The sequence below is a fragment of the Strix uralensis genome, chromosome 21 (assembly GCF_047716275.1).
Source record: "Strix uralensis isolate ZFMK-TIS-50842 chromosome 21, bStrUra1, whole genome shotgun sequence".
NCBI classification, from domain to species: domain Eukaryota; kingdom Metazoa; phylum Chordata; class Aves; order Strigiformes; family Strigidae; genus Strix; species Strix uralensis.
Genome location: NC_133992.1, coordinates 12,126,873 through 12,153,515, shown reverse-complemented (window position 1 = coordinate 12,153,515; position 26,643 = coordinate 12,126,873). Strand labels below are relative to the sequence as shown.

Sequence of the window (26,643 nt, the reverse complement as noted above, 5' to 3'; positions counted from 1 at the left end):
AACTTGCTGGCATTGTTTTAAGCCTGGCTCACTGTTTCTGTGAGCAGGGTTTAGGCCGCCCTGTGCAGAGGCAGGGTGATGTGGCTCCAGCTGGGTTATCTGCCGGGGTCTCTCCAGCCACCATGAACCTTCTCCTGTCCGTTTGACATCAGTGTCTACGGAGATCGCTGGAGACCACTGCCTGGTCGCAGGTTCTCGTGAGCTGCGCATCGTCCCTGCTCTGTCACCGAGGCAATGTTGGAGTCTTAAGATACTGAATTTAATGTGACGGCTCCTGTTGCTGGGAGTCCTGCAATTTACATTTTCAGCCATCCAAAACCCTTCCAAAGATTTAGAAAAGGAGCAGTAAAATCACATCGTTGTGGCTTAACCGTACCGTGGTTTCTGTAAGAACAAATAAGGTAATTCACTTGGGTTCTGGGCGGTGACTTGTGCCGTGAGGCTTTTGCTGGAGCTGCAGGAGGAGGCAAGTGGGTCCCTCTGCCTGTCCCCGGGAACGCGCGAGGTGTGACAGGAATGCACGAGGTGTGACAGTATTTTGTGTTCATGGGTGTCCGCCCAGCACGATTTCTGTATCTGCACACCCCGGTCTGTGCAGTCGAGGTGGGGCACTTCAGACCCTTTTTCCCCTGCAAGTTCCTGTTCCTCTCTGCTAACAGCAGCATGAAGTTGGATGGAGGCTGCCGGGGGGAGCCAGAGGCTGCCAGGGGGAGCCACGCTCTCTGCCTGCTCCAGGGGTCCTGTCCCAGTGTGGGGAAGCGAAGGATGGAGCCTCCCCGTGCAGCCATGCTCTGCTGCTCTCCAGTGCTGCGTGATGGATCCGCGCGAGCCTGACAGCCCCTGCCTCTTCCTCACCCCTGACCTTACAGAAACTCAAGGTTTTTCCTCCTGCGTGCCCGCAGTGGGTGCTGGCCCCACCGGGCACCGAGTGGAGCCTTTGGAGAAAAACCTGAAAATTGGGAATAAAATAAACTTCAGGGGCAACGCAGCATGCTTGTGCCACGCTGATGAGTAAACATCATCCACTTCTTTGCTCTCATCTCTGTTCTTCATTAAGGCAATTCAGAAGGTGGTGCCAGGGAAGCCGCTCGGGGAGTCGTTTTGCCCCTGGGTGATGGGGTGTGACCTGCCCGTGGAGGGGGGAGACCCTGTTTCGTGGCAGGGGCAGGCTCTGCAGCGATGTGGCCTCTCATGGCTGTAACACAGGCTCCTTGCAGTCTAAACGGCGCTTTGTTCCCCAGCCACACTCATTTCTGATCAGCTGTGGGACTACGGGCGTTTCCGAGAGGCTGGTTTTTAAGCAGGCTTGGGGTTTGCTTTTCGTCATTCTTCTTGCCGCTGTTGAGAATTTCTGGACTTAGTGTCTTATGAATATATTGAATTGAAGCCGTTTTGTTGACCGTGAGGCCTTTCCTTTTCTCTTGCAGATGAGCGGGTGGATCAGCGAACCTGCCTGATCTGCGGGGACAGAGCTACGGGGCTGCACTATGGGATCATCTCCTGCGAGGGCTGCAAGGGGTTCTTCAAAAGGAGCATCTGCAACAAGCGGGTTTACAGATGCAGTCGAGACAAGAACTGCGTCATGTCACGCAAACAGCGCAACAGGTGCCAGTACTGCCGGCTGCTCAAATGCCTCCAGATGGGGATGAACCGGAAAGGTAAAGAAAAATGGGCTTTTTGCTGGTGGAGGTAGATTGGGGCCTGTGTTAGCAATGCGTGCCAGCCTTCCTCTGCCACCATTTTGTGTTGCAGTTCTGCCTCTCAAATTCTGGACAAGAAAAAGTGAAACTTCAGCAAAATTATGCATGGATAAAATATTCTTCCTAAACTACTTCATTACTGTATTGGAAGAAAAATCTGTATGAATTACAAGCACATATAAATATTTGGAGAACTGATCATTGTGATCCTTTTTTTCAGGGAAAGTAGCAGCTTGTTACTGTCCCTCCCGGTGGATCTGTCCTTGCGTTTATCCTGAGCGAGGTGGTCACCGTTTCTATGCTTCAGTACACTAACGTGGCAAAAATGAATACATTTAAACAGGCTTTTAAAATCCCAAGAGATCCGAGTCAGGCTTTACCTGTTCCTTGTCCTGGGAGCTTAGACCTGCAGTTGCTGCCCAGGGATGAGGTGTGAGGGTCTTCACTTACTGCCCGTCTCTGGTTGATGACACGTGGAGCTGAAGGTGGTTTTGCCAGGTACGAGGTCACTGAGGAGACATGTGTGATCTGGGTTAGGGACAGCCAGCTCTTAGTCCCCACCTGTGCAGAGGTGAGGAAATGCTACGGTATCATCTTCAGGATGGAAAATCTTAGGTGTATCAGAAAGTTACTCATTTTCTCAGAATTACTCATTTACTCAGAAAATTAATATTAAGAAAATAGACTGGGATTTATTTCAGTGTCATGTCTCTACTCTTCCCTCCAATCTTTTGACTTTTTAATCTCTGGAAATGTTAGCCATTAATAGCAGAGATTTCTTGGTTTAATGGCCCATTAAAAGTGGAGATTTCTTGGTTTAATGGAACAGACAGGACTCTGAGCAGAAGCGGGTGCTGCTGTAGTGCGGGGGCTGCTCGTGCTCCCTCCTGGATGCACAGGTGGGATGATGGGGCGGGGGGGACACCCCTTCCTGGCCTCCCAGCAGAACTGTCATCTCGTGTTTGTTAAATGTAGCTATCGACGCCTTCACTGTCATGGTTCTTACGAAAGCCGCCTGTCAAAAGCACTAAAACTTCCATAAATTTACCGCAAATCCACCAGGATCTTCCTTAGAAAATGTATCTTGGGGCCGAGATGGAAAGCTTATCTCCTGACTGCTTTGATTACTAATTATCTTTGGGAGTTTTATCTGATGGGGAAGGCAGGCTGCTTCCCCGCTCATCTTTTACCTACGGGCACAGCGCTGCCTGCCCCGCTGCCTGCCCGCAGGCCCTGCCCCGCTGCCTGCCCGCAGGCCCTGCCCCGCTGCCTGCCCGCAGGCCCTGCCCCGCAGGCCCTGCCCCGCAGGCCCTGCCCCGCTGCCTGCCCCGCTGCCTGCCCCGCTGCCTGCCCCGCTGCCTGCCCGCGCTGCCGGTGCTGGCCGCAGGCGCTCGGCGGCTGACGCGCGGGGGCGGAGCGCCACCTGCCGGCCCGCTGCCTGCCCGCTGCCTCTGCCTTCCCCGAGGAACCGCATGAATTCTGCTTCCAGGCAGCGTCTCTGCGGAGGAAGAGGAGGAGGAGGGCTGAGAGCGCAGGCAGCACCGGCAGTCGGGGCCGTTAGGTTAAGGAGCATTTTTCTCCCTGAATTACAGCATAATCGAATCGCCAAGTCACTTCCTAGCTAGGCCTAGGTGTGGGTCTTTCTGAGCTCAGGCAAGGCGCAGAGCTCAGCCTCTGCAGGGCCACCAGCTGGGAGGGCACCCGCCGTCCTGCGGCCCTGCGCCAAGGCCGCTCAGCAGGGCACAGCTGGGTTTGGGAACCGTCCAGGTCTCCCGAAGCCTTTTTTTGGTGGACCACTGCAAAAACACAAGTACGTTTTGTTGCAGACCCTGGCTAGGTTATGCCACTAGCAAGACTTCCAAAAACCCCATTTAAGAGAAGCGTTTTGGATGTGCTGTGGTGTGGGAGATGGGGGAGCTCAGAGGCCGAGCTGCAGGCAGTGGGGACTAGACCTGGCCCACAAAGGCTGAGCTTTGCAGCAGGACGCGTGTTGGTCTTTGCTGATACCCGAGTCGAGTGTGGCAGCAGATGCGAGGTAGTGCTGAGCATCTCCAAGGTGTGGGGGTTTTTCTTCCATTTAAGCTAGGAATGGGTATAAGAACTTAGGAAAATAAACAAAATGAGTTTGCACGGTGTAAACCTTGCAGTTGGATGCTGTGCCTGCGGAGTCTGGCAAGGCAGCCCGGAGAGCATCGAGCCACAGGCCAGCAGAGAACAGCGGCAGCGACAGTGGCTGCGTCAAGAGTCGTGGGGTTCATTTAACCTCCAGCTGTTGAAAAATATCAACAGTCTTAAAGCCAACGTGCGTGAACTTGGGACACGCCTCGGCCAGAGCTCTGGTTTAAATGGCACCCGTGGCTCCAAGGACCTGCACAGCCCAACTGCCCGTGGCACGGAGGGGCTGCAGGTGGCACGGGTCAGGTCAGAGTGCAGGAGCTCACCCAAGGCCTTGCCCCTTTGAAAGGGGGCTCATCAGACCAGTTTGGTGGGGGGGCAGCCCTGCTGGGGTGACTGGTGTGGGAGGGCAGAGCCCCAGCCCTGCTCTGGGCGAGGCAGAAGGCCACCAGAGAATAAAGACTAGCCTGATGGCGACCAACGCTGTCTCCGCGGTGGAGAGGAACTGTAAACTCTGTGGAGAGGTGTTTTCCACAGCGTTCTGCAAAACGGTGCGGGCATAGAAAAGGAAGATGTAAGCTAATGTCTGCTGCCATTACACTTTGAAACCAAACGACCAAGACAATGCATGTCTGTGGCTTGTAATGGAATTAGCTGAGAAGCCTTCTGAACCACAGTTGGCAGTAAAATATCTTGGAAAACTAGAGAAATTCCCCCCAAATTGGAAAACTGCTACTGTAATCCCATTAAGTTAAAAAAACCTAAAGGGAGTATCAGAGAGCTGACCATGATGGCTTAGTTTTACATCAGTCACATTTTTTTAATGAGAAACCAATGTTTTTTGTAAAGAGCTTTCACAGAAAATAAACAGCCTTGTTTGTTAAAATGAGCACGTTTTGCTATATCTTAACAGATTTGCACGATGTAAAAGGTAACCAGAATTAGTTAATATCCTGTGTTTATGGCTTCTCCAATGCTATCTGGCATTTTAAATAAAAATACTTGCTGTTGGATGGAGGTGGTGGAGTTTGTATTAGAAGGGTTGAAGCTGTATTGCTGACCCCGTAAGGTGTTGCTGTAGGGAGCCACAGGGATCGCTGTGCTGCTGGTCACGCGCTGGCGGAGCTGTAAATCGTCAGGACACTTTTGCGTAGTGGTTTGCATTGCCTGCCTCGGTGGTTACGATTCAGGAACGTGCAGTTTAGGTCCAAGTGCAGGGTGTGTGTAGCTCAGCCTTGTGACACTTGCCTTAGCTGAACCCGGGTGTGTAACCCCGGAGTTGCAAGTGTGGCACCGAGGCAGAGGAGGATGATTTGAGCTGAGGATATCTGAAATCAAACAGCAGCACGGCTTTTTCTGGTACAGAATTTTTTCCTTAAATTTTGTGTCATTTTCTGCTCTGGGCGGGCCTTCTGCAGCCCCGTGTGCCAAGCAGGGTGAGGCTGGCCGACAGCAGCAAGGTCACCGTGCAGCTGGGGAGAACCTCCTGCCAAGTCTGGCCAGGTCGCAGTGGGAAAGAGATTGGGACCCGATAAACAGGGGGACCCGGCTCGGGAGAGGCGGCGCACGAGCAGCAGGGCTGGTCCTTGAATGCTGGCGGCTCCTGCAGAACTGCTCTGCCATAAAGAGAAAAGCAGAGGGAAGAGGAAGGTAGAGAGGCAGCTCCAGGATAATCCTCTTAATTGGACTTCACTGAAACTCCCTAGAAATTGTTTAAAGAGCCTTAAAAATGCAGCTCTGTGTTGAGAAACTAGGCTGCCCTGGAATGCGACTGTGTAGCTCAGTCTAGTAACTCGAATTTTAAAGAAGGGCTTTGCATGCAGCTGGCTGGGTAAAACATCTCCCCTCCATTTTCCGTGGCAGCTGTAGGTGTGACCCTCTGAAGTGGCCACGGTGTGAGTAGTTTCCAGTGAAGCGCTTTGTCTGGGCTGTCGGCAGCTCTGGTTGGTGTCTCTCCAGGTGGGGTCTGGCTCGCGGCGTGCACAGGGCTGCGTGTTAGAAACGCCAGCATTTACATTTCATTTTCCAGCAGTCGTGGGTATTCGTGGCTTTATTTCTGGAGGTGAAGTAGGTTTGCTTTCTGTGTGCTATCTCTCAAATCACCCTGGAATTCATTGTGATAAAGGATTGTTATTCCTTCATTACTTGTCACTCAAGGATCACATGAAGAAACTAAACCTGGGTAATGCTTGTAGCCCCATCGATGTGTTTGCGCCCTCTGGGGTGTCTGTGCCTCATGCACTGGAAAGCACTGGAGGTTTCTGTGTAAACTGCTTTGATGTAAACTGCTTTGATGGACAAAATCAATCTTTCAAGATATACAGATTTGTTTCAAAATACTAAATACTTATGTATTTCTGGAATACTGAACAGCAGTGTTCCTCACCAAGGTTTGGTTGTTTTCTTTCAGCAATCAGAGAGGATGGCATGCCAGGAGGCAGAAACAAAAGCATCGGACCTGTCCAGGTGAGCACGTCCGGCTGTTTCTCCAGGATTCCCTTCGGCTTTTGCTCTCCCCCTCACACACAGCTCCTCTCGTGGTGGTGGGCTCGGGCCGTGGCAGCTGCTCGCCGTGGGCCAGGGTTGGGCTGCGCCTTTCCCAGCCCTGCCTGTGCCTCTGCGGGCGTAGCAGGGCTTTGGCTCCCCACCAGCATCGGGAATACATCTGATGACCAGTAGATTTGTAAACACAGCTCGGTGCTGGCTTGTCCCCGACGGGGACACGGCGCAGTCCCGGGGTGCCTGTGTGAATACACGGGCAGCCTCTGCCCGTCACGGCCCTCTGTCCTTTGTGAGCCACACAAGGACGTCCATCCCTCCGCAGCTCCCAGTAAATCTTGCGGGCTGCCTGCTGCAATTCCTTCAGTTGTTGCAGGTGGGGCACCCAGTAAATGTCTCGCTGATTGATGGCGCAGCTTGTCTGGAGATGACTTGTAAAGCGCGAGGTAATTCAGCACAACAGCTTGTACTGCACGCGTGAGAAATGATGGCTATTTCCAGCTTGCTTCTAGAAAAGAGGTCTTTTAAAAGTTTACTGTTTATTTTAATAAAATAGAAATAACACTGAAAGCATTTTCTGTGGGTCTGTGTGCCTGTGAAAAGACTACTCCCCCCAGTCCAAACCCAAACCACGAGAAGCCAAGCAACCAGACACTCTGCCTGCTCAATAAGGTCCTCCATGAACTGAGAAAAAGGCAGGAATTAGGCAGCGTGGCCGTGCCGGTGGTCAGCATCAGAGCCTGGCCCAGACAACAAAACCATCTCTTGGTAATGATAGAACCTTTTCTGCTGACATCATCTTTACAACAGCATTAGTTACTGATTCTTAAAACCTGTGTGGGTCTATCGAAGAACAAACATTTCATTTCTGGCCAGGTAACAATTTTTACTGCCTGAGTGATGTAGCTGTGGTAAAACGGCAGCCTCTGCTAGCCAGGGTGGGCCCCCGCTCACCCGAGGCGTGCGTGATCGGTCAGCGGTGGACCATAGGTTATGCCATCAACTCTGTTTCCTGGGGTGAAATAAATTTAGCTGTTGTATTGCATCCCGTTTAGCTATGGCACTCCTCAGATTCTGTACCTGGGTAAGCCAACGAGTTTTTCTGATGCATTTGTAAGACTGGAATAAACTGTCTAAGCAATGTTTGGCTCTTGAAAATGATGTTCAGAGTTCACTGCACTTTCTTGCAGTGTGTTAACTCAAGGTCTTTCCATATTTTGTGACAGCCTGGCTAACGGACATGCACAGAATTAAAAAAAAGCCCCAAAACTTTTATGTTGCGTTTTCCCCACTACTAATGCAACATTTCTCCAGGAGCATGCCCAGAGCTCTCTTGAAAATTTATACTTCAGTGAACTCAATTTTCTTTTTTTAGTCCATTTTAGCTTCATATATATTACTCTAATACTTGTTAAGTATTAGGTGCTTGATTACTTCTTTGGTTCTTACCTGGGGAAAAATTGTGAACAGTGATTCCCTGTAAATGTTTTACTGACTTATTTTATATATGTCACCTTGCCTCTCTCAATTGCTTTATCAAACCGGAGCCTACCCCACCTTCCGCTTGCCTTTACCTCGCCGAGTACTGAGCGATGTTCCCGATGAACTGGCCTCAACTACTCCCGGGTTGTTCACGGTGTGACAGTAGCTGATTTACGGCTCGTTGCTGTGTGTATTTGACATCCTCTTTTCATGTGTCCATTCCTGTCTACTGTGTTATGGTCACTTGAATTGTACTGGATGCCACCACAATTAGCTGTAAATAGAACTTTTCACGCACGTACCTGTGGGAGCGGCGAAGCGTTTCTGCTGGTGCGGGGAGGTTTCAGCTCTGTTGGATGTGACCATACGGTCAAAGTGTTCGCATACAGAGGCTCTGCCTTGTTTCTCTTCTCAGCTGAAGTAACCATAACAATCCTGGTTTTGACAGATATCAGAGGAAGAGATTGAGAGAATTATGTCTGGGCAAGAATTTGAGGGAGAGGCAAACATGTCATGGAGCAACAACGGAGACAGTGACCATAGTTCCCCTGGAAATGGAGTTTCTGAGAGCAACCAGCCTTCACCTGTTTCTACTCCGTCTTCAAGGTGGGAATGACCCCTGGAAGAATTCCATATTACAGCGATCTTGACTGTCTTTCCCTGAGTGATACTTTGGGCCAACATAGGAAAAATAAAGTGCATCTTTGTGTAGACTGAGCATACTGCAGATTCGTACATCTCTAATTGTGTTTTAAGAAAGACAGCCACTGGATTGAAAAGAATTGAACTGGGAGGTGAAATGTTCATAAGCAAATGAAAAAGAAGGCAATGTTGAATTAAAATTATATTTAAAATAGGTCTCTTAACTCAGATTGGTAGTTTTTTCTGCAGATCATGGAAACTTGATTACCTTTCACTGCTCATTCTGCATAAGCTCTTTTTCTGCACTCTGCTCAGATTTTGAAAATAAATGACTCCATTTAGGTTACTAATTGATGGAGTTATATTAATGCCAGTTACTGTTAGTGCTCACCTCCCAGTGCAGCCTTTGATTGTAAACAGGGCGAGAATCTCAGGCTTGCATTCCCTCTGCTTCCAGCTGCATCTGAAGCCAGGAGATACTTGTGCTCACTGGCTGTGTAAATACTTAATTTACAATCCTAAATTCTGGCCCTTTAGGGAAGCTGGGGTGGAAACACTTTGTACAGTTGGGTTGCTGTTTTACTCTCCGACTGGCTGCTTAGCAGCGCTTCCCAGACCCCCGTTTCGTGGAACTAGGGCTGAGCCTGGCTCGGTGTGAGGCAAGCATGAGGCGTCTGGTCTGCACTCTCTCCGTTATTTCCAGTGTAGGGTTTAAATAGAAAGGCATTTTCCATTCTGTTTTCTTTTCCTATTTTTATTAACATTTCTGATGGAGCTGAATGCAACATTTTAATGAATCGGGTGGAGATTTGGGGGTATATTAAAAAGCTTTTCCTTTTCCAGTAGGTCTGTGGAGCTGAATGGATTCGCTGCACTCAGGGATCAGTACATCGGGACGCCGGTGTCCACGCACTATCAGTACCTCCCGCACCTTTTTAGCTATTCTGCCCACTCGGCGCTGCTGCCCCCCCAGCCGCGCAGCCTGGACCCCCAGTCGCACAGTCTCATCAATCAGTTGGTGTCAGCGGAGGATCTGGAGCCACTCAGCACGCCGATGCTCATCGAGGACGGGTGAGCGTGCGCGGTGCGGGGCAAGGAGCTGCCTGTTCCTGCCTGTCCTTTCGGTCCAGCTGTCCCTGCCTGCACCCGCGTCTGCAGCTCGTGCCGCTGACGGCGAGGGGGGCGGCTGGGTGCGTGCATTGACGGCCCGATCGGCGCGGGGAGCGTGGCCCCTGGGAGAAGATGCAGCTGTAGCGCAAGCAGCAAACTGGCCCCTGTCCCATGGGTGGCCTGTGCCCTTACCTGGGGCTGGAGCTGGCACGCACGGACCTTGTGTGGGGTTCTGGACTATGTGGCTGGGCTGAGCCTGCGCGGGAGCGATGGGTGTCAGCCCTGAGACTGCATTAACTGTACGAAAGGCCCCGTAATAAGCGGGGTAATAAGGAAAAGTACACATGGGTGGAAAAAAGCTGGATAGTCCATCCGTTGGTGAGAGCTGCCCCTTACCCGGCTGGCTGGGTGCTGGCTGGGTGGGTGACCCCAGGGGTTGGGGGGGGATCCCCTCACAGCTCCCGGCCAGGCAGGCTGGGTGCTGGCCATCGCGACTCCTGCCACCACATGACCCTCTGGGCACCAGCATGTTGGGCACTTGAAGACAAATTCCTGTGGTATTTTCCTTGCTCTTCAAGTGCCTCATCAGATGACATCATTCAATGTTGTTAATTGTTTTTATGCCTTCATATTAACTGTGCCTGCAGGTATAAAGTGACTCAGGCAGAGCTGTTTGCGTTGTTGTGTCGTCTGGCGGATGAGTTGCTTTTCAGGCAGATTGCTTGGATCAAGAAGCTGCCGTTCTTCTGCGAACTCTCCATCAAGGACTATACCTGCCTGCTCAGCTCTACGTGGCAGGAGCTGATCCTGCTCTCCTCGCTGACTGTTTACAGCAAGCAGATCTTTGGTGACCTTGCGGACGTCACCTCCAAGTACTCTCCCTCTGACGACGAGCTGCACAGGTGAGACGTTGGGCTGAGCCCGAGGGTGAGGGAGTGAGATCTGGAGATGGAGGAGCTGTCGGCAGGATGGCGTTTGGGTGCATGTTTCTGGCCCTGTGACCAACTAACCACCTCTTCTGGGATGGGTCACCCCACCAGCTGCTGTTTTCCTTTTCTGACTTTCAGGGAATGGTTGTTCCAGCCTTAGAAAGTACACCATGGTTAGTCAGTGTTGAATCAAGACTTCCTTCTGCAGGGGAAGGTGCACGGTACTGTTTGAATTTCCCCTGGCAATGCTGTCGTCCTCCAGCACAGCCCTACAAACCGCCTTTTTTATGAGAGTAAAACTAACCAACACTTTGGGTAACCCTGAGATACAGGATGGAGGGTCTTATTTAGAAACCCTTTGGGCCAGGGGAAGGGTTGTTCACAAAGCTGGTTGTCTGTATTATCAAAGTGTTCATTATTAATTGCTATTTCATTGTTTTGATTACATAAATTTAAAGATGTTGCAACTTAGCTCATGTGTTTTCCATAGTACGTGCTATCTGATGCTCTGAGGAACCTGCCTTTCATTTATCATTTTGGTCAGGGTGTTGTTTTTTTGGTTTGGGTGTTTTGTTTTGTAGTCTTGGTGCCAGGCCGATCCTCCTTTTGGTAGCAGACTCACGATGTTACGTCAGAATAGGTAGGATTTACGAAAACTGCTGCCCACCCTCCCTTTAATATCTGCCCCCTTTGCGCTCTGCCCTCGCTAGGCTCGGCGATTTTGCAAGAGTCACCAGGGGATCTAAGTGTCTGATGAGCAGAGATTTAAAATACTGCTGTGGTCCTCGGCCATCGCAGAATCTAACGGTTCTTTGAGGTTCCTTTGTGCGTCTGTTTTGACAAGCGGAGGGGCTGGCTGGCTGAGACTGTGGAGGAGCCGAGAGCAGGACCCAGGTGTCTCATTTCCTGGGCAGGTTCCTCCACGGCACTGTTCTGCCCGGCCATTCATCGTGCATCTGGTGCTGCTCCTGCCAGGCACAGTGAGAGTCATAGAAAACCACAATAACACTTGTTCCTGCATTCAGCCATCCTTTTGTTCCTGCTGTCCTGGTCAGAGCCTCAGAAGAGAAGTGTTTGTTTCATTTTGGGTTTGCGATAAATACGAGCGAGAGGTAAGAAAACAAGACAAAGGAGGAATCCTCGCCCTTCAGAAAGTGGCAATTCAGAGCTGGTCGCCTCAGAAGTCCTTCAGAGAAGATCTGTGCACTTGGATGAAAATAGGTGTTCTTGGGAGCGGAATGTTTCTGCAGTCTCTTCTGATTTAGCTTTTCAAGTATCATTAGTTGTCATTAGGAACATGGGAAAATGCACCCCAAAAAAGCCATTTAGCAGGACGTGGAAGAGGTGTCTCAAGCTGCGTGGCTCCCTCCTGGTTGTCTTTATGGTAGTTCAGCCGTAGCCTGGCTGTCTGCAGGCGGCAGCGGGACAGGCCGGGGGTGTCAGCCCCCCTGCCCGATGCACCCGTGGCCCTTTGGATTTGAGAGGAGCTCTTAGGGAGGGGTGCCCGACCTGTGGGCTCTCTCAGAGAGCCCCCGTTCCCTCTGGCGTTGGTCAGTAATCATTGCAAACTGAAGTTCCTTAGGTCTCGCAGCTGGTTGAAGAAATCTCACCGAGCTGTGATAGTCTGGCGCTTTGGGGTTAAATCCTGTTCTTATTTAGTAAATCGATGGGAGCAGTGCTGATGCTTAGGCAGGTGAGGAGTGAAGGCACAGGATGAGCTCCCCAGCCCCTGTGTTTTAATCACTTCTAACAACTGGCTAAATGTTCTGTTTGTCTGCTAGATCAAATGTTTTCTTATTGTGCTGTTTTTCTGGAGATGAATCTGAAATGAATAGATTCCTGACCTCCCCCAGCACTCCTGATAGCCTTCCCTTCCCCCTCTTCCCCAGCTGATCCCGATAACTCCCAGCCAGAAATTTGCCTGGTGTAAACTGCAAGGAAAAGTGTGTGGAGGAGTCAGTCCTGAGAAGAGAAATAGGGCTGTGAAAAACAGAACAGCTTTGTTTGAAAGGGGGAGGAAAGTATGCACAGAAAAGTAAGACAGTTCAACTGCAGGAATGAGAGAAGAGCTCTCCTGGATTTATGAAGTGATGAGTGGCTGGTAAAAATGTGCATGCTCTAAAAACAATTAAACCCAACAGACAACTGAGTGGTCTTTGTGTTCATTAACTTCTTGAGCTTTACAGTCTTGCACCTGCACGATTTTTTATGTCAACTTGAGAGCAAGAAAACTTGTACAACTTTAGATTAGCCGACAAGGCTTTCATCACTTACAATATTACTTTCTTGAAGAAGTGACCTGGAGTTCAGATAGCTTGTTTTCACTTCTCTGAGGTCAAAATCCACCATGCATTTTACAAATAACTTTGAAGTAAACAAACACACATGCCAAAATAAGGTATTATTCAGTGAAAATGGTTCTATTTCTGTTCTATTCAAAGATGGCTTTCTGGCTGTGCTCTTATTCTTTGTGGTGTACAATGCCAGAGCGCAGCTGAAGCTTCCCTAAACACTTCTGTCCCACTTCTGAGCATTTTTGCAATATGTGGTTTCTTTGAAACCGGGGGGTATTGCAGTGAGATGTGTTCCCGAGAGGCCGTTGGCACACGTGGGAAGGTCCGGAGCGTGCCTGCGGGCACCAGCAGCCCTCCGCGCCCTCCAGCTCCACTCCTGCCTGTTGTGCATGGGGCAGCGCTCCTGAGAAAGCAGCTCAGCGCTCCCTTCGGCAGGAGGACCTCGCTCTGCACCCACAAAATCTCCATCAGGCAATTTCCCCAGAGATTTTGGGGAGATTGACACGCCCTGTGCATCAGCGTGCCCTCTCCTGCCCTTCTCCGTCCCTTGGCGAGCGCGGACGCTCGAGACGAGCACGCGGCTCCTTCTCAGCCGACGGCACAGAGTCGGAAACAGCACGGCTGTGCCTGGTGAGATGCTCCAGGGCTGGTGCGGGCGGTGGATCCAGATCCCAGCAGAGGATCCCGGACGGTCCGCACTGGCAGCAGTGCTTTTCTGGATCTTGATAGGTGTTTATTAAGTGCAGTGCATCCCACACGTCCTGTTTGAGGGGGAAAGTTTAGAAGGGAATGGTGTGTGTTCCTTAGAGTGCACGGTTCATCCTTAGGCCATAGCCTGCAGTTTCACTCCCTTTAACATCGGTTATTTGTAGTTTCATGCACACTTGTATTTGTGAGAGGGATCCCAGCCTTCCTGCAGTATGTCTCACTCCAGAAGCTCTCAGCCAAGGAAAATTAGCAAACCATAATGAATGAGCAATAAATACAGCTGTGTGGAAGTGCAGGCTCCCTGTGAGTCACTCCCGGGAATTTTCGGGAGGTGAGCTTCCTCACCTGTCTGCCAGATAAATGAAGCGTGCGCCGCTGTTGTGTGTGGGTCAGGGTTTAAAACAAGGCTGTTTCCAACAGCGCTCTGCAGATAGGAGAAGCTGTAGACACTTCTGCTGTTGGGAATGGCCTTTGTTCCGGGAGGCGGTGTCTGTACAGCGGGGTCTGGGGTCCATGTTCCTGCAGTCCCGGGGCAGCCTTGCTCGGGTGCTGCTGCTCAGCTGATCCCCTGCGAGGTGCTGTGCAGAGCCATGGCCTGGGGATTGCGCTGATTCTGTAGGCAGAGGTTAAAACGAACGGATCAGCTTTGTAGGCCAGAGGGGTTTGTTTAAAGCCAACAACGTGGATGTGGGGTTGGGTGTTTGCTGCAGAGTTTGCTGTAAAGCAGCACCGCTCCCAGCTCTCTCGGGGGGGGGGATACGGGGTGCTGTGTGGCTGCACAGCTCCTGGGGACACCCCCAGGCCCCCGGGGATGCGCTGGTGTTTCTGCTGGTGGCCAGTGCAGGTGCCCTTGGGCTGCTGCAGGTGGTGGGAAGCACAAATTGAAGAAGGGTGGGAGGTGGGGAGGGGGACAACATGTGAAACACTGCTGCAGGCAGCCTGTCTTGTGAACGGGGGAAGTATTCCAAGGATTGCTAGAGGTGCTTTTAACCTGCAAAAATATCCATCAGGAGTAAGGCGCAGTGCTGCGTGATGCGGCTGTGAGCCGCCTTCTGTCACAGATGGGCACAGTGCAACACCAGGCAGAGGGGAAATACCTACCAGCCCCTGCATCTGGCAGGACAACGGGTGTTTTGCAGGATATTTTCATGTCCTACAAGACTCCACATTTCTGTGAAATCTCATCTCATTCCCCAAACTGCCTAGTTAAACCTCCCATTAGCCCAGTGAAGTGCAAAGGCACAATCCTTGTTGAAATCTGGGGAAATACAAGCGTAGAGAGGCAAAGCAGCGTGCCTGCAAGCACACAAGAAGTTTTTTGCATGTTCCTGGCTCCATCAAACCTTTTCCTCTGTCAGAGCAGGCTGGTGATGAACTGAATCCCTGAGAGATGTTTTTTTGCTAAAATATCTAGCAGTTAAGTTTGTAACTGAGTCATTTTCCTCCTTCTACTTTAATGGTGCCAGCAGACTTGAAGTGGTTTTGATGACAATTTTTTTTAATTCTCTTGCAAGATGTTTAAATCTCTGAAGTTATTTTAATAAGCTTCTTGCCTTTATTGTGTGGACTGTGCCCTGTATACATTGATGTGTGATCTCTATCCTCCAGATTCAGTGAAGAGGGGATGGAGGTGATGGAGCGATTGATCTACCTCTTTCGCAAATTTAACCAGTTGAAGGTCAGCAACGAGGAGTACGCGTGTATGAAAGCCATTAACTTTCTAAATCAAGGTGAGTCGATGAAGAGAAGGTATCGGCCCCACTGGAGAAATTCTCTGGAATGGTTTGAGCAATCTTTGTTTCCCTGATGAGAAATGGGAGGCGGGGGTCCGAGACCCACGAAGAGGCTCGAGCTCTGAAACCTCTCTTTTTGCATTTGCCGCTGTGCAGAGTGAAATCCTGCAAGTGAATGAATTCATTTGCTTAGAAAGTTTTTATTACCTTTAAATATAGGCATCAACGACAGTAAGTGTGTCATTTTACTTATGTACCAAGGGTACCAATGCCAGAACAAGAACAGAGCAGAGAGGCTGGTGGAAACTTTCTGGGAAAGGTTTGGGTGGGTGATGACTTACCAGCTGCTAACAAACTTCATCAGACAAAGATGTGTCATCTAAAAAATCTAGTGGGAGGTGTCCCTGCCCATGCACGGGGGTTGGAACTAGATGGTCTTTAAGGTCAGTTCCAACCCAAACTATTCTGTGATTAACTAAATGACACTTTAAAACCAGTTGATGTGCATGACTTTTTTTTCTGAAGTAAATGTTGACTATTTGCATAACAACCTGTATTTGTTCATTTTTCTGCTTTAAAGAGTGGATTTGTAAAACGAGTCCTCCCTTTCTTTTAGAGCTTTTCTGAGTCTTTAAATATTTACCTTCAGGATAAATACTTAGGTCACCTAGCTGACTTCCTACTTTTAGATTGCTAACTCTTCAAAGCGAAAAGTAATCATGAATGAAGTATTTATGTGCAGGCGGTGAATTCTGCCTGAGAAGGGACTGCATCGTCCTGTGGATGAACCAGTGTGTTAAAGCCGGCAGTCCAGGCTGCTGCAAGAACCTGGACATTTCAAAATCCATGCAGAGTGATTCTTCAATGTGTTGGAAGATCCTGGTCATTTCCTAACAATTGTAGTGGGCTGAAATAGTTTGGAATAGGTGGGATTTGTTCCTCAGTGGTGTTTGTCCCTGTCTCCAGTCCTGTACGTTGTCTCAATCCACTGCTGTGGATCCCCCTTCCCAGCCATTTGGTGTGGCCCCGCGTCTGTGGGGCCTCGCAGGACATTTCTTCATGTTGTAAATGAAAAAAACTGTTGAGAGGCAAATGCTTAATGGATGGTGTTCAGCTGTAATTTTGGAAATAAATGTCCCCAAAGTCTTTTGTACGGTGAAAGATAGTTGCAGTCTGTGGAAATGTGCTGCAGGCTCTCTCCTCCCCCACTCATTTCCAGCAGGAGATAGTGCTGACGCTTCAATCTGTGCCGGGCTGAGGTTCCGGTTTGCTTCCCTGGGCAGTTTCCTGACGCTGGATAATACACTTCTCGAGCTGTCTCCATTGTTTTCCAAAATGTATTTTCATTAACTTCCTGTCTTCTTTTATTTTTAGTTGAAGTTTGCAATTTTTTATGTGAAATACCTGAGAATTATTTTTAAAAGTCAGCTTTTGGGCAGTAGATAAATGCCTCTTCCGTCAGATGGTCTTACAATACTGAGCCTGCACCGAGGGTCTGGAGCTTCCTGGCTCCAGCGCGCTGGATCCTTCCCAGGACCCCCAGCAGCGTGCCGGTGCCGTTGATCATGCTCGACGGTGGCAGTGGGACTTCCTGCCAGTTTGAGAGCTTGGAAACGTCCATTTTTCCTTTGAGTGTGTTGCCTGACATCGGCAAAGCTAAATTTAAAAGTAAGAAGTTGACAAGTTTATAAAGCTCATATGACATAATTCATAAGCAGATGGGGAGAAATATGATGATACCTTGAATTATAGAGTTGAGCGCCTTCCTCAGCCAAGATGATATAGCTAAAATCAACATGTTTCTGTCTGAGGAAGTATTACGCTGAATCCGCTGTGAGGACTAAACCTTGACATACAGCTACTTTACACCAGGCAGGCGGGGATTTAAGGTTGCTGGAGCTGTTATCTCCAAGAGCATCCATTGAGCTCTGCAGATGAGCAGCTTAGGCCATTAACTGTTCTCATCCCTGTCTTCCGTGGAAGGAAATCCTGTACCCAGACATGTGTGGAAAGGCCCATCCGTGCTGCAGGCGTGCCCGGAGGGGAGACGGAAGTTTTAGTATTTGCCCAACTGGGCACTCGAAGCCAGTCTCCGAAGCAGGGACCCAGCTTAGAGTTTTAGCAATCAGTTTGTCTTTCCGGCAGAAATGGCAATAAGTGCGAGGCTGCCGCTCTTGTAGGATGTTTTTGTCATGTTTTCATTATTCTCGTCACATTCCCTTTCAGACATCAGGGGTCTGACTAACGCGTCCCAGCTGGAGCAGCTGAACAAGCGGTATTGGTACGTTTGCCAGGACTTCACGGAGTACAAATACCCACACCAGCCAAACCGTTTTCCGGATTTAATGATGTGTTTGCCAGAGATACGATATATTGCAGGTAACTTTTTGAGCTCATCTCCCACTGGGATCGTGTGCAAGTTACGAAATTTGCCTTTAAAAGAAAATTAATTTGTAACAGTGAAATTCTTGTCGACTCTGGTGGAGGATGTTTGTGTGGGACTTTTTCCGATCGAAGCCGGCTCTTTGCAGGTCGTCCCTGTGACACTGGCGGACGTGGCATCATGTCCTACTCCCAGGGAGACGTACCTTGCTCTGACCTGCCACCCTTTAAGTACTTTGGTCAGGTTCTCATTTTAGTTTCTTCCTTTCACTCCCAACTCGGAGGCATTTTGTCTCAAAAGGGCGTAATCCTGGCTTGAGTAGGTCTCTCATAAGGAGATTCCTGCAATGCCACCTAATTAAGGAGCAGGTGATAAGCAGGGCGGCGAGCAGTTCTGCAGAGTAGCCCCCAGGTTTCAGCTCGTCTGGACCTCTGAAATCCGCAGGTGAATTTTCACATGCAGTTGTGTCACTAATTAGATCCACAAGGTCTGGTGTTACTAAAATATTGTTTGTTCCTGAATGTTATGGCAAAGGGAGATACTTGCCTCCCTGTGTCAAGGCTCCGTATGCTTCATCCTACTCCATTGTAATGAACTAGATAATAATCACAGAGCAGCTCTTGTAATTTACTCATTGAGATCAACAAGGGAGTTTGAGGAGAGAGGGATTTAGTCTTTCCCAGTTTCTATAAATACTGCTTCATTGTGGAGAAATCATTTTGATCTGACTTTGCCCGTTTATTTTGCTTTCGATTCAGTAAATAATAAATCCTGTTATGTCCAAATGAATATCAAATATCTAATGTAGCGGTAGGATGATTAACTGTTTCTCCGAGAGGTTCAAGGTAAAACCATCTCCAGCGTTGCTGGCTTAGGTGTCTCTGAAATCTGATTCAGGAGTGGCTGCTAAATCTGTTTTTTCTTCTTACCAGGAAAAATGGTGAACGTCCCCCTGGAGCAGCTGCCTCTCCTTTTTAAGGCCGTTCTACATTCCTGCAAGACGAGCGTGAGCAAAGAGTGAGCCCAGCTGGCCCCGGCCGGTGCCTTACGCTGTGCCTCAGGCAGGGAGCTGGCTCACCCCGGGAGAGGGGCAAACGCGATCCAGGCAGGAGACGGGGCGGTGGGCGTCCCTGCCATTGTAGCAAGAATCTTTTTTGTTTGTTTTTGTTTTTTTACTCTTTTTCCTATATATTTATTTCACGACAGAGTTGAATGTATGATCTTCAACACGATGCACATGGTTCTGTATGAATGCAGCAGATGCATTCTCCAGCGGTTTACAGAATGTGAAGATGTTTAATGTTACAGTGTTTGTTAGGGTTAGTTCTTTTGTATTTGGGGGCTGGGGACCGAGTTGACTAAGACTACCTCAAGGAGAAGATGCTGTTCGCGCACTGCTCTTTCCATGATTTCTATCCAAAAGCGTTTGTCGTAGAGAGCAAACAGCCTCACCGCATTGACAGAGCTGTTAGTATCCCAGACGGACGATTTTGGAGAAGCAGGTGTTAGAGAAGTGCCAAGCTTTTTTTCTTTAGATATAATAATAATTTAAAAAAGGCAGGGAGTGGAGAAGAAGGAAAAGTCTGTCTAGCCCGCTGGTTTCTTTTCCCCTGGCAGTTTTCAGATGCAGGTGGTAGCTCCCACGGTTTCCCCGACTCGCGCCGCAGCGGGACCGCAGGGCTCCCGAGCTGCCTGGCCCCTCCCGGGGGCTGCAGGAGCAGCTCTGCCCCCAGCCCCAGCCTGGCCTCTCACCATCACTGCAGCACCTTTCCACTCGACTGGAATTGTGTGGCTGCAGTTCGGAGCAGGCTCCTGGCGTTACACAAAGGTACTCTTGTTGCTAGAGAACTGCAAGTAATTTCTCATCACTTCTTTAACGTCCATTTTAGGTTCACAAAAGCGGGAAAAACCTCACTTGGAGAAGAGGCAGGATTCCCCTTTTAGTGCATTCCTCCAAGGTGGTATCTGACTGCTGAGGAGGGTTCTGCACTGCAGCAATCCCAGGCAGCCCGTTTCTGGGAAGAGTTAACGTACCCTGTGGTTAAGCGTGACCTGTGTAGCGGGGTACGGGACTCCGGTGTCCTCCGGCATGGCTTTCTCTACTGGCCTCAGGGAATGTGTGATCCATAGTCATATCCTGCCAGGACCGTTCTGCTGCTTGTGGGATCCCTTCTGACCAGGGAAGAGGGTGTTAATGCAGTTCTTGGTAAACTGCTCTGTCCTAGGTCTTGCAAGGCTTGGGTTTCCCATCTCGCAACCTCCACACCACTCCACGGCGTGGAGAACTGGTTTAATGACAGCTGGTTAGCTCTCTGAGTAATTGCTAAGTGCTGGCGTTTGTCTAAACTTGGGTATTCTCATGAGTAACCTCGTGGCTTCCTGCTCGTGGTGGTGGTGGGGAGGTTGGATGAGATGCTCTTGTTCTCATCTCCTTCATTAAGAATTAATGTTCAAAGACTCAGTCACTCTCCTAGGCAGCCGCCTCGCCCTGGCTGGATTTCCTTCTCTCTGTCCTTAGATATGAATTTGATGTTTATGTAGCAAGAGGGTTCATCAGCAAGCGTTTGAATGCTGTTTTAAAAATATTTTGAGAAACAACTTCTGTTCCTTCGGGCTAGGAGGGACCAGTTGCTACTTTTGTCCTGTGCTGGTGAGGGCTGCGGCGCACAGCGAGTACTGCTCAGGGGACTGAAGCTGCTGTGAGATGAATGTGACGGTGAACAGGAGAAAAACCTCATTCACCAAAGTCTTTCCTTCCCCTTCGCCCAGCGGGTGCTCCCTCGGTTGCAGCCCCGGCGGCGCCGTGTCCCCCCGGCTCGGCACACCCTGCGGTCGGTCGGCGGCCGTGCCGTGTCCCGCTGCATCGCCGCCTTTGCCGACCCGCTCGGGCAGCCGCCAGCCTGACGGGTTCCTTCTTCTAGAAGTCCACTAGCTGCTCGTTTTTCATTATTTAAATAGGATGTTACGGGTAACAGCTGCTGGGCCCAGCAGCAGTTCAGCTTGATAGAGCTTCACAATCCAAAGGTGGTTCCGTAAATCTCATTTACTTTCTGACTGTAAAATGAGACAAGCGCGTATTTCTCAGGAAAGCCTTCTGCATACAGCCTATACCTCAAGTGTAAATGGGAAGATTTTAGTGTATCTGTTTGTAAGTTAGAAAGTATTTCTCAGCTTTTAAGTTTAATTTCCAAATAGCTTGATATGATCTTTTTATTACGGGTTATCTTCTGGCTTGCTGTTTTATACACTCAATGAATTGTTAAAATTGCATAGGAGTAATTTTATTCTACAGTTACTGAATTATTATAATCTGTTGATGAATAAGAGTTTGTTTTAATTAGTGTACATAAAAGTGGTCATCTTACTGCCAAATACCGAACCAAAATAATCTATTAGGTGTTCTGTGCTTATCCAAAACAGACTCCCAAGGCTAATGCTGCACCACCACCAACAAAACAACCTAAATTCATTTATGCTGATGAATGGACAAGAATGTTCTACTTTCTGTTGCATAAAGCAAATTTTCAAAGGTTGATTGGCAGCAGTATCCATTAACAAATAACCCATTTGTTGTAGGGAGTAGAAAAGCCTTACTAAACTGACAAGTAAGGAAGAAGCCGGTATACCGAAGCAGAACCTAGCTCACCGGACAGTTGTTCTTAATATCTTCTGCACCAAGTCCTCTAACGACTTGTATTTTTTAAACAGGGTAAAGTGAATGTGTTGCATTGCAAACTCAGGTATTATGAGAAGTAGGAATGTAGCTAGAGATGTAGAGACGTTAGGTCAGTCACTAGATGTATTTGTGAATTTGGTTTGAAGGACACCCTGGAAAGGTTGGAATTTTTGTTCCATTCTTCACGTAACATTCGGTTTACAGGGACTCATATTTTATTTGTGCTTAATGCTAGTAGGGGGAAGTTCATTATCTTTGGTATCTATCTGCTCTTGCTTATCTGACCTTCTGTCATAGAGGAATCAATCAACAATAATAGTCTTTGGTAGAATTTTCTGCCATGACAAGTCAATTTTTATCCCCGATTTGAAAGATAAATTGGCTGGCTGACCCCCTCCTCTCCTTCATAGCATTTGTGCAGATGGAAAGCTGAAGAGTTACTTTTAATCTGAGCAGAGATTTGGGACATAAATTTGAAGTGCTCAGGCTCACATACTCAGAGGGACTCTGCCGAGGTACCCCCATTGCTCTTTTACAGCCTGAAGCTTGTCCCTCAGTTCCGAGAACGGAGCAGAAACTGCTGCTGCCGGCTGATGGGGCCGAGTCCCAGCTCGGGGGGCAAGACCCCAGCACCTCAACAAAAGCTGTTGGAAAGCACCTGGGTTTTCCTCCACTGCCTGCCCTTGGGCCCGGCTTGTGTCCCCTGAGCTGGGCCTTGACACCACTGAGGTGTCAGCAGCGAGTCCTGGTCCTCGGCGTGCCCGGCCCCGCGCCAGGGCTGGGCAGCAGAGAGCGAGCGGGGTGCTGGGAGACACCAGGTGCCTCAGAACTGGGGGGCTCTGGGCACGGCAGAGCTGCTGCAGTGGGGACGAACTCTCCGGCGGGTTTGCCTGCACGTCGGCTACTTTCTAAGCATTAATAATGCCAGTGGCGTTCGTCGTCCTCATCTCATGCCTGCTAGCCCGCAGCACTGCGCGGAGGCACTGGGTGCTTTGGGTCATTGGGGTGCAGCTCTGGATTTTTTCTGTAATTCTTAAATCCTGAGCTTTTGCTGTCTCCTGTCACGCAAAGACCAAAGGGGGAACACGGTGTTTTCGGGTTGATCAGTGCACAGTAGCCGGTCAGATTGCCAGCTGCAGGGCAACCAGTACTGGCGAGCTGCTGGCCCGGTGACACCCACTGTCCCAGCGCTGTGGTGTTGCTTCGAGCGAGCCTGCGAGGGCGAGGAGGGCTCCCGGCCTGCGGCGTTGCGCCAGGGCTGCGCTCGCTCGCCGGGGGAGGCCGGTGGCCGGGCCCCTGCCCTTTAGTTGCCCGTGCAAAAGCTCGAACCCGCGTCCGGTGCCGCTCGCTGCCCGTCCCTCCCTCAGCTGCGCGCAGAACCTGCCCTTGCTCTTCAGGCTTCTGCACAGAACCGCAGCCGCCTCGGGTTAAGGAGTTTAAGTCTTGTCCTTCAAACCAACCTTTTTTAAAAAACTTGAATTTCTTTTCTCTTTACTACGTTTTTTAAAATGAGGAAAAAAAAAAAAAAAGATTCTCCTGTGAATGTGCTATTTACCGTTCACTCTTTCTTCTTTCTTGGTTTTGATTTGAAGCTATGAAGCTTGGTGTCTGTGAAAATGTTGTTATTTCTCAGGATAATAAGCGGCAATCATCCCTGCCACATAAAAGGCAGGAGAAAGGGGGAAACTTGGGGAACTAGTTTAAGTATGAAGCTAATGTTTAAGTTGTAGATGATGTGTGAATCAAGGGTAATACATAGGGTGTCAGTGTCAAGCTGTGGCGTTTCTCTGGGTTCACGGTGTGTTGTTTGCAATACACAGAAGCTCAGGGATAAGTATTTAAAATGTGACCCAGAGAAACCCTAGTTTTGATGTTGCAACAGTTGCTTCTTTCATGACTTGTTTGGGGGACCCATCAGAAGCTGAACAAAGCCCCCACATGGAGATTTGGGGGGAGAACGTTTGGTTTGTCTTGTGGGCAGTTTGCCTGCTGAAGGCTTAGCTGGGGTCTGATGGGAAGAGCCTCCCGGCGGTGCTCGTGGAAAAGGGGAAAATGGGAATTTCTCAGCACGTCCCTGGCCGCCAGTTCCGGTGTTCTGTGCTCGGTTTGTTGCTTATGAATTAGAGCATCTTCATTTCCAGTCAGCACAACTTCCCCATCATGGGCTGGTAAGGTCGTAGCTCGGTCGGGCTGCTTGAGAAAGGTACTGACGTGTGAAACTGGTTCAGTTACAGCTGCTGGGAGCACCCAAAAGGCCCCGTCCAGGCCGGGCAGAGCTGGCACCGAGCCGCAAGAGTCAGCAAAAGTTTGCAGGGCCAAAACCACCTTCCCCGCAGTCTCACCAGCCAGGAGCTGCAAATCTGAGTTTAAGCCAGCCCTGTGAAAAGCTGGTGAGGCCAATCCAGGCAATATCTTCCCCTTGAAAAAAAAATTAAAAAAGAGCTCCTGTGCAGCTGACCTCTAACAAGTCTATGAAAGAAGCAGCATGGTTCAGTGGAAGAAATGCCCCCAAGGGCAAAAAGAAACAGAAATTGAAACCAGATGACGATCAACCTTAACAAAGCCTTTTGTGATTCATTGTTTTCTTTCAATTTATAAAATGTCTTGTAATAGTTGATAACATTATTGACTCAATTTCCATAACAAAACTACCTCGTGTGACATCCTGTTTATCATCTCAAAGGGATTGTGTGAAAAACAAAATGCTGCCAGTGTTTGTTGCCAGCCAAGAACAGGGGCCGTGATGGCTGGAGTTCTGTGTCCCTTCCCGTGGGTTGGGGGTGGTTCCTGTTCCTGCACCGGATGATGGTTTTCACTTCCCAGCCCGCCCGGCCCCCGGGAAGCGTTGGGCCATGGCGGTGACCACTGTGGCCACTGCCACACCGAGCCACCGCTCACAGTGTCCTGCAGCCGCCTATCCCTGCATAGCCCGGCAGGACGGGGGCTCTTTGGTTTGGTTTTTGTTGGTGCCCATCGAGCCACGGGCCCGGTTGCAGCTCTGTCCCGGGGCAGATGGGCTGCAGAAGCTGCATTTGCAGCCCGGGACCTCGCAGAGGCCTCGCGCCAACGTCCTGGGCAGCTCAGAGGGGAGCGGCTCTGCTTTGCTGCCCTGTGCCTGTGTCGGCCCATGGCTGGTTTGCGGGACGTTTCCAAACGGGTTGGTCCCGCTCTCCGGGTCCTTCCGCTGATGTTCCAGGCACTGGTTGCTCCCGGTAAAACGCTTCATTTTTCCCACGATCCCTTGTGTAAATCAGGGAAGCAGGATGTTGCCTCGGCATGACACACGGTGACCGTTGGCACGCTCAGAGCCGGGGCCGGGGCAGGAGGAGTGTGTCTGGCTGCCGCCACCCTCGCCCCGCAGCACCCGAGGGGGAGCGGGCCCCGTGCGGCGCCTCTCGGGAGCTGCCATTCCGTCACTACGCTACGACCAAATGAATGTTTCTGCCGGCACGTCTCGGGTGCGCCAGGGCACGGCCGGTCCCCCTTGTGCGGCGGGGCCAGCGTGGGTCTGTGTCAGCCCGACCTGCCCCTGCCCCGCTGCTCTGCTCTGTGACTTGACTACCTGTGGAAATGTGACCAATAAGTGTTGAACGCATGTTTAGCGAGTGTTAGCTGTATGAACTAATAAATGTGAATTGTTCTGCACCGCTGGTGTCTGCTCTTCGCTTGCACCTTCCCCCTTCAGCAGCAGCTCTTCCTCGGGAGCTGGGGGGGGTCCTGCGCCTCGGGGCGGGGGGACAAGGCGAGACATGAAGGTTTTCTGAGCCTGGCCGTGCGATGGGCCCCGAGGAGGAGGCAAGAGGACGGGTTTTCTCCTCCTGGTCGCTGCACCCTTGCAGCCCAAGGTGCCCGCCATGTCCCCAGGGGGTTCCTGTGCAGGATGGCCAGAACACACTGTGGTTCAAGTGGGTCGCTGTCGCCGCGGGATGCAGCAGGAGGAGGGTTTGTGCCGGCAGCGGGAGGAGACCCGAGCGGTAATGGCTGCTGCAGGCAGGAGGAATAATCCAAAGAAGCAAACAAACCAGGAATCCTTGACCAGCATGCTCCAGAGAGGAACTGCAGGAATCATTTAACTGTCTCTCGTGTCACTGAGGTGGGTGCGTGTTAAAAGACTAAGAAGCACTTTTCGTATTTACATTTCCACGTGTATTAGCGCCTTAAGGCCCACTCAGGGAGACGCCGCGCTGCCACAAAGGCGACTCCAAGTGAGCAGCCAGCCCCTGCGCTCCGCTGCTCCCTCCCGCGGGGCTGCCGGCACTTTCCGCATTGCTAAACTCATAAAAATGGAAATTCTTCCTTTTTAATGTTTAGGAGCTCTTGTGCTTAAGGGCGTTGAGGAGGTTTTTTTTCCCCACTTATTTTAATAGTGGGAGATTGTATGGCAAAGAAACAGCAGTTAAGTGTCTGCCTTCTGGCACACAGGGATACAGCCCTCCCCGTATTCCTCGGAAGCTGAAGGATTTCATCACTGACAGCTCCTGGGTTTGAACACGGAGCTGATGGATTGTAACACGCAGTTTTTGTGGGGGGCAGAGCCTGTCCCCAGCCGCAGGGCAGAGGGGTGCAGGCCAAAAGTCTGCTTCCCTTCGCTGGACAGTTTTGGGGTGTTTTCTTTCCATCACTTTCCCCTTTGGTGTGACCCCCGGCTGCAGGGGGAGTGACCGGCAGCTCTGCCGTCCCTATTGGGAGGCTGAGGAGCAGCACTGCTGTGTCTCTGCCCTCAGTCCCCCTGGCGGGTGTGTGTCCCCCTGGGGAAATACCAGTTCCTTGGGCAGGGCGGGCGGATGAGCTCAGCCCTCCCCGGCCACGCTCACAGGCAAGACTCAGCGGCTCTGGGCCCTGCATGGAGCTGGTGGGTCCACGGACGAGGGCAGGGTTGTCCTGCAACGGGCGTCCGTGCTTGGGAAATTCCCCAGTGTCTGTTCTCCAGAGACAGCAGAAATCTGCTCGTTCAGACCTAAAAAGGGGCCTTGATCTGGGGAGCAGGGGAAGCTAGGAAGAGCTGTCCCAAAACCTGAGCCGTCCCAAAACCTGAGCCAAGCCAAGGACATGGCAGAGCCGTGCTCTGCCCTGACCCGGGCCCGTGGCCGTTGTTTGCAGCCAGGTGAAGCAGTTGTTCCCCCACGCTGGAGCGTTCTCCTGGCAATAATCCCTCAGAGCAGATGCAGTAAACGTGTCGGACCATAAAGGGGCACTGAGCACGTTCAGCCTCACCTGAGGTCTAGTCCCCAGCTCGCAGCTCACTCCTGGGCAGGATGCTCGTTCCAGCCCTCGCGCTGTCCCACAGCCCCTGCACGTCCCCTTCCCCAGGGCATCACAGGAGCAGGCACTGAGCAGAGGGGAGAGGGAGGAGAAGACCTAGTTCCAGGAGG

General features: G+C 50.6%; 1 protein-coding gene across 4 annotated transcripts in view; it reads left to right on the top strand.

The window, feature by feature from the left end:
• The window catches only part of NR6A1 (nuclear receptor subfamily 6 group A member 1), a 97,470-nt gene extending 72,554 nt beyond the window's left edge, over positions 1 to 24,916 (top strand). The window contains exons 1-10 of one of the 4 annotated variants that reach the window (XM_074890917.1): positions 878 to 1,011; positions 1,428 to 1,658; positions 6,226 to 6,281; positions 8,245 to 8,402; positions 9,282 to 9,509; positions 10,196 to 10,450; positions 15,088 to 15,209; positions 17,439 to 17,591; positions 17,744 to 17,833; positions 18,528 to 24,916. In XM_074890917.1, coding sequence (XP_074747018.1) covers positions 1,008 to 1,011; positions 1,428 to 1,658; positions 6,226 to 6,281; positions 8,245 to 8,402; positions 9,282 to 9,509; positions 10,196 to 10,450; positions 15,088 to 15,209; positions 17,439 to 17,591; positions 17,744 to 17,833; positions 18,528 to 18,616 — 1,386 coding nt within the window. In that variant the 5' untranslated portion in view covers positions 878 to 1,007 and the 3' untranslated portion in view covers positions 18,617 to 24,916. Of the gene's footprint in view, positions 1 to 877; positions 1,012 to 1,427; positions 1,659 to 6,225; positions 6,282 to 8,244; positions 8,403 to 9,281; positions 9,510 to 10,195; positions 10,451 to 15,087; positions 15,210 to 17,438; positions 17,592 to 17,743; positions 17,834 to 18,527 lie in introns of those variants that run through there. The other 3 variants (XM_074890914.1, XM_074890916.1, XM_074890915.1) reach the window with 3 other exon arrangements.
• The last annotated feature ends 1,727 nt before the right edge of the window (positions 24,917 to 26,643 follow it).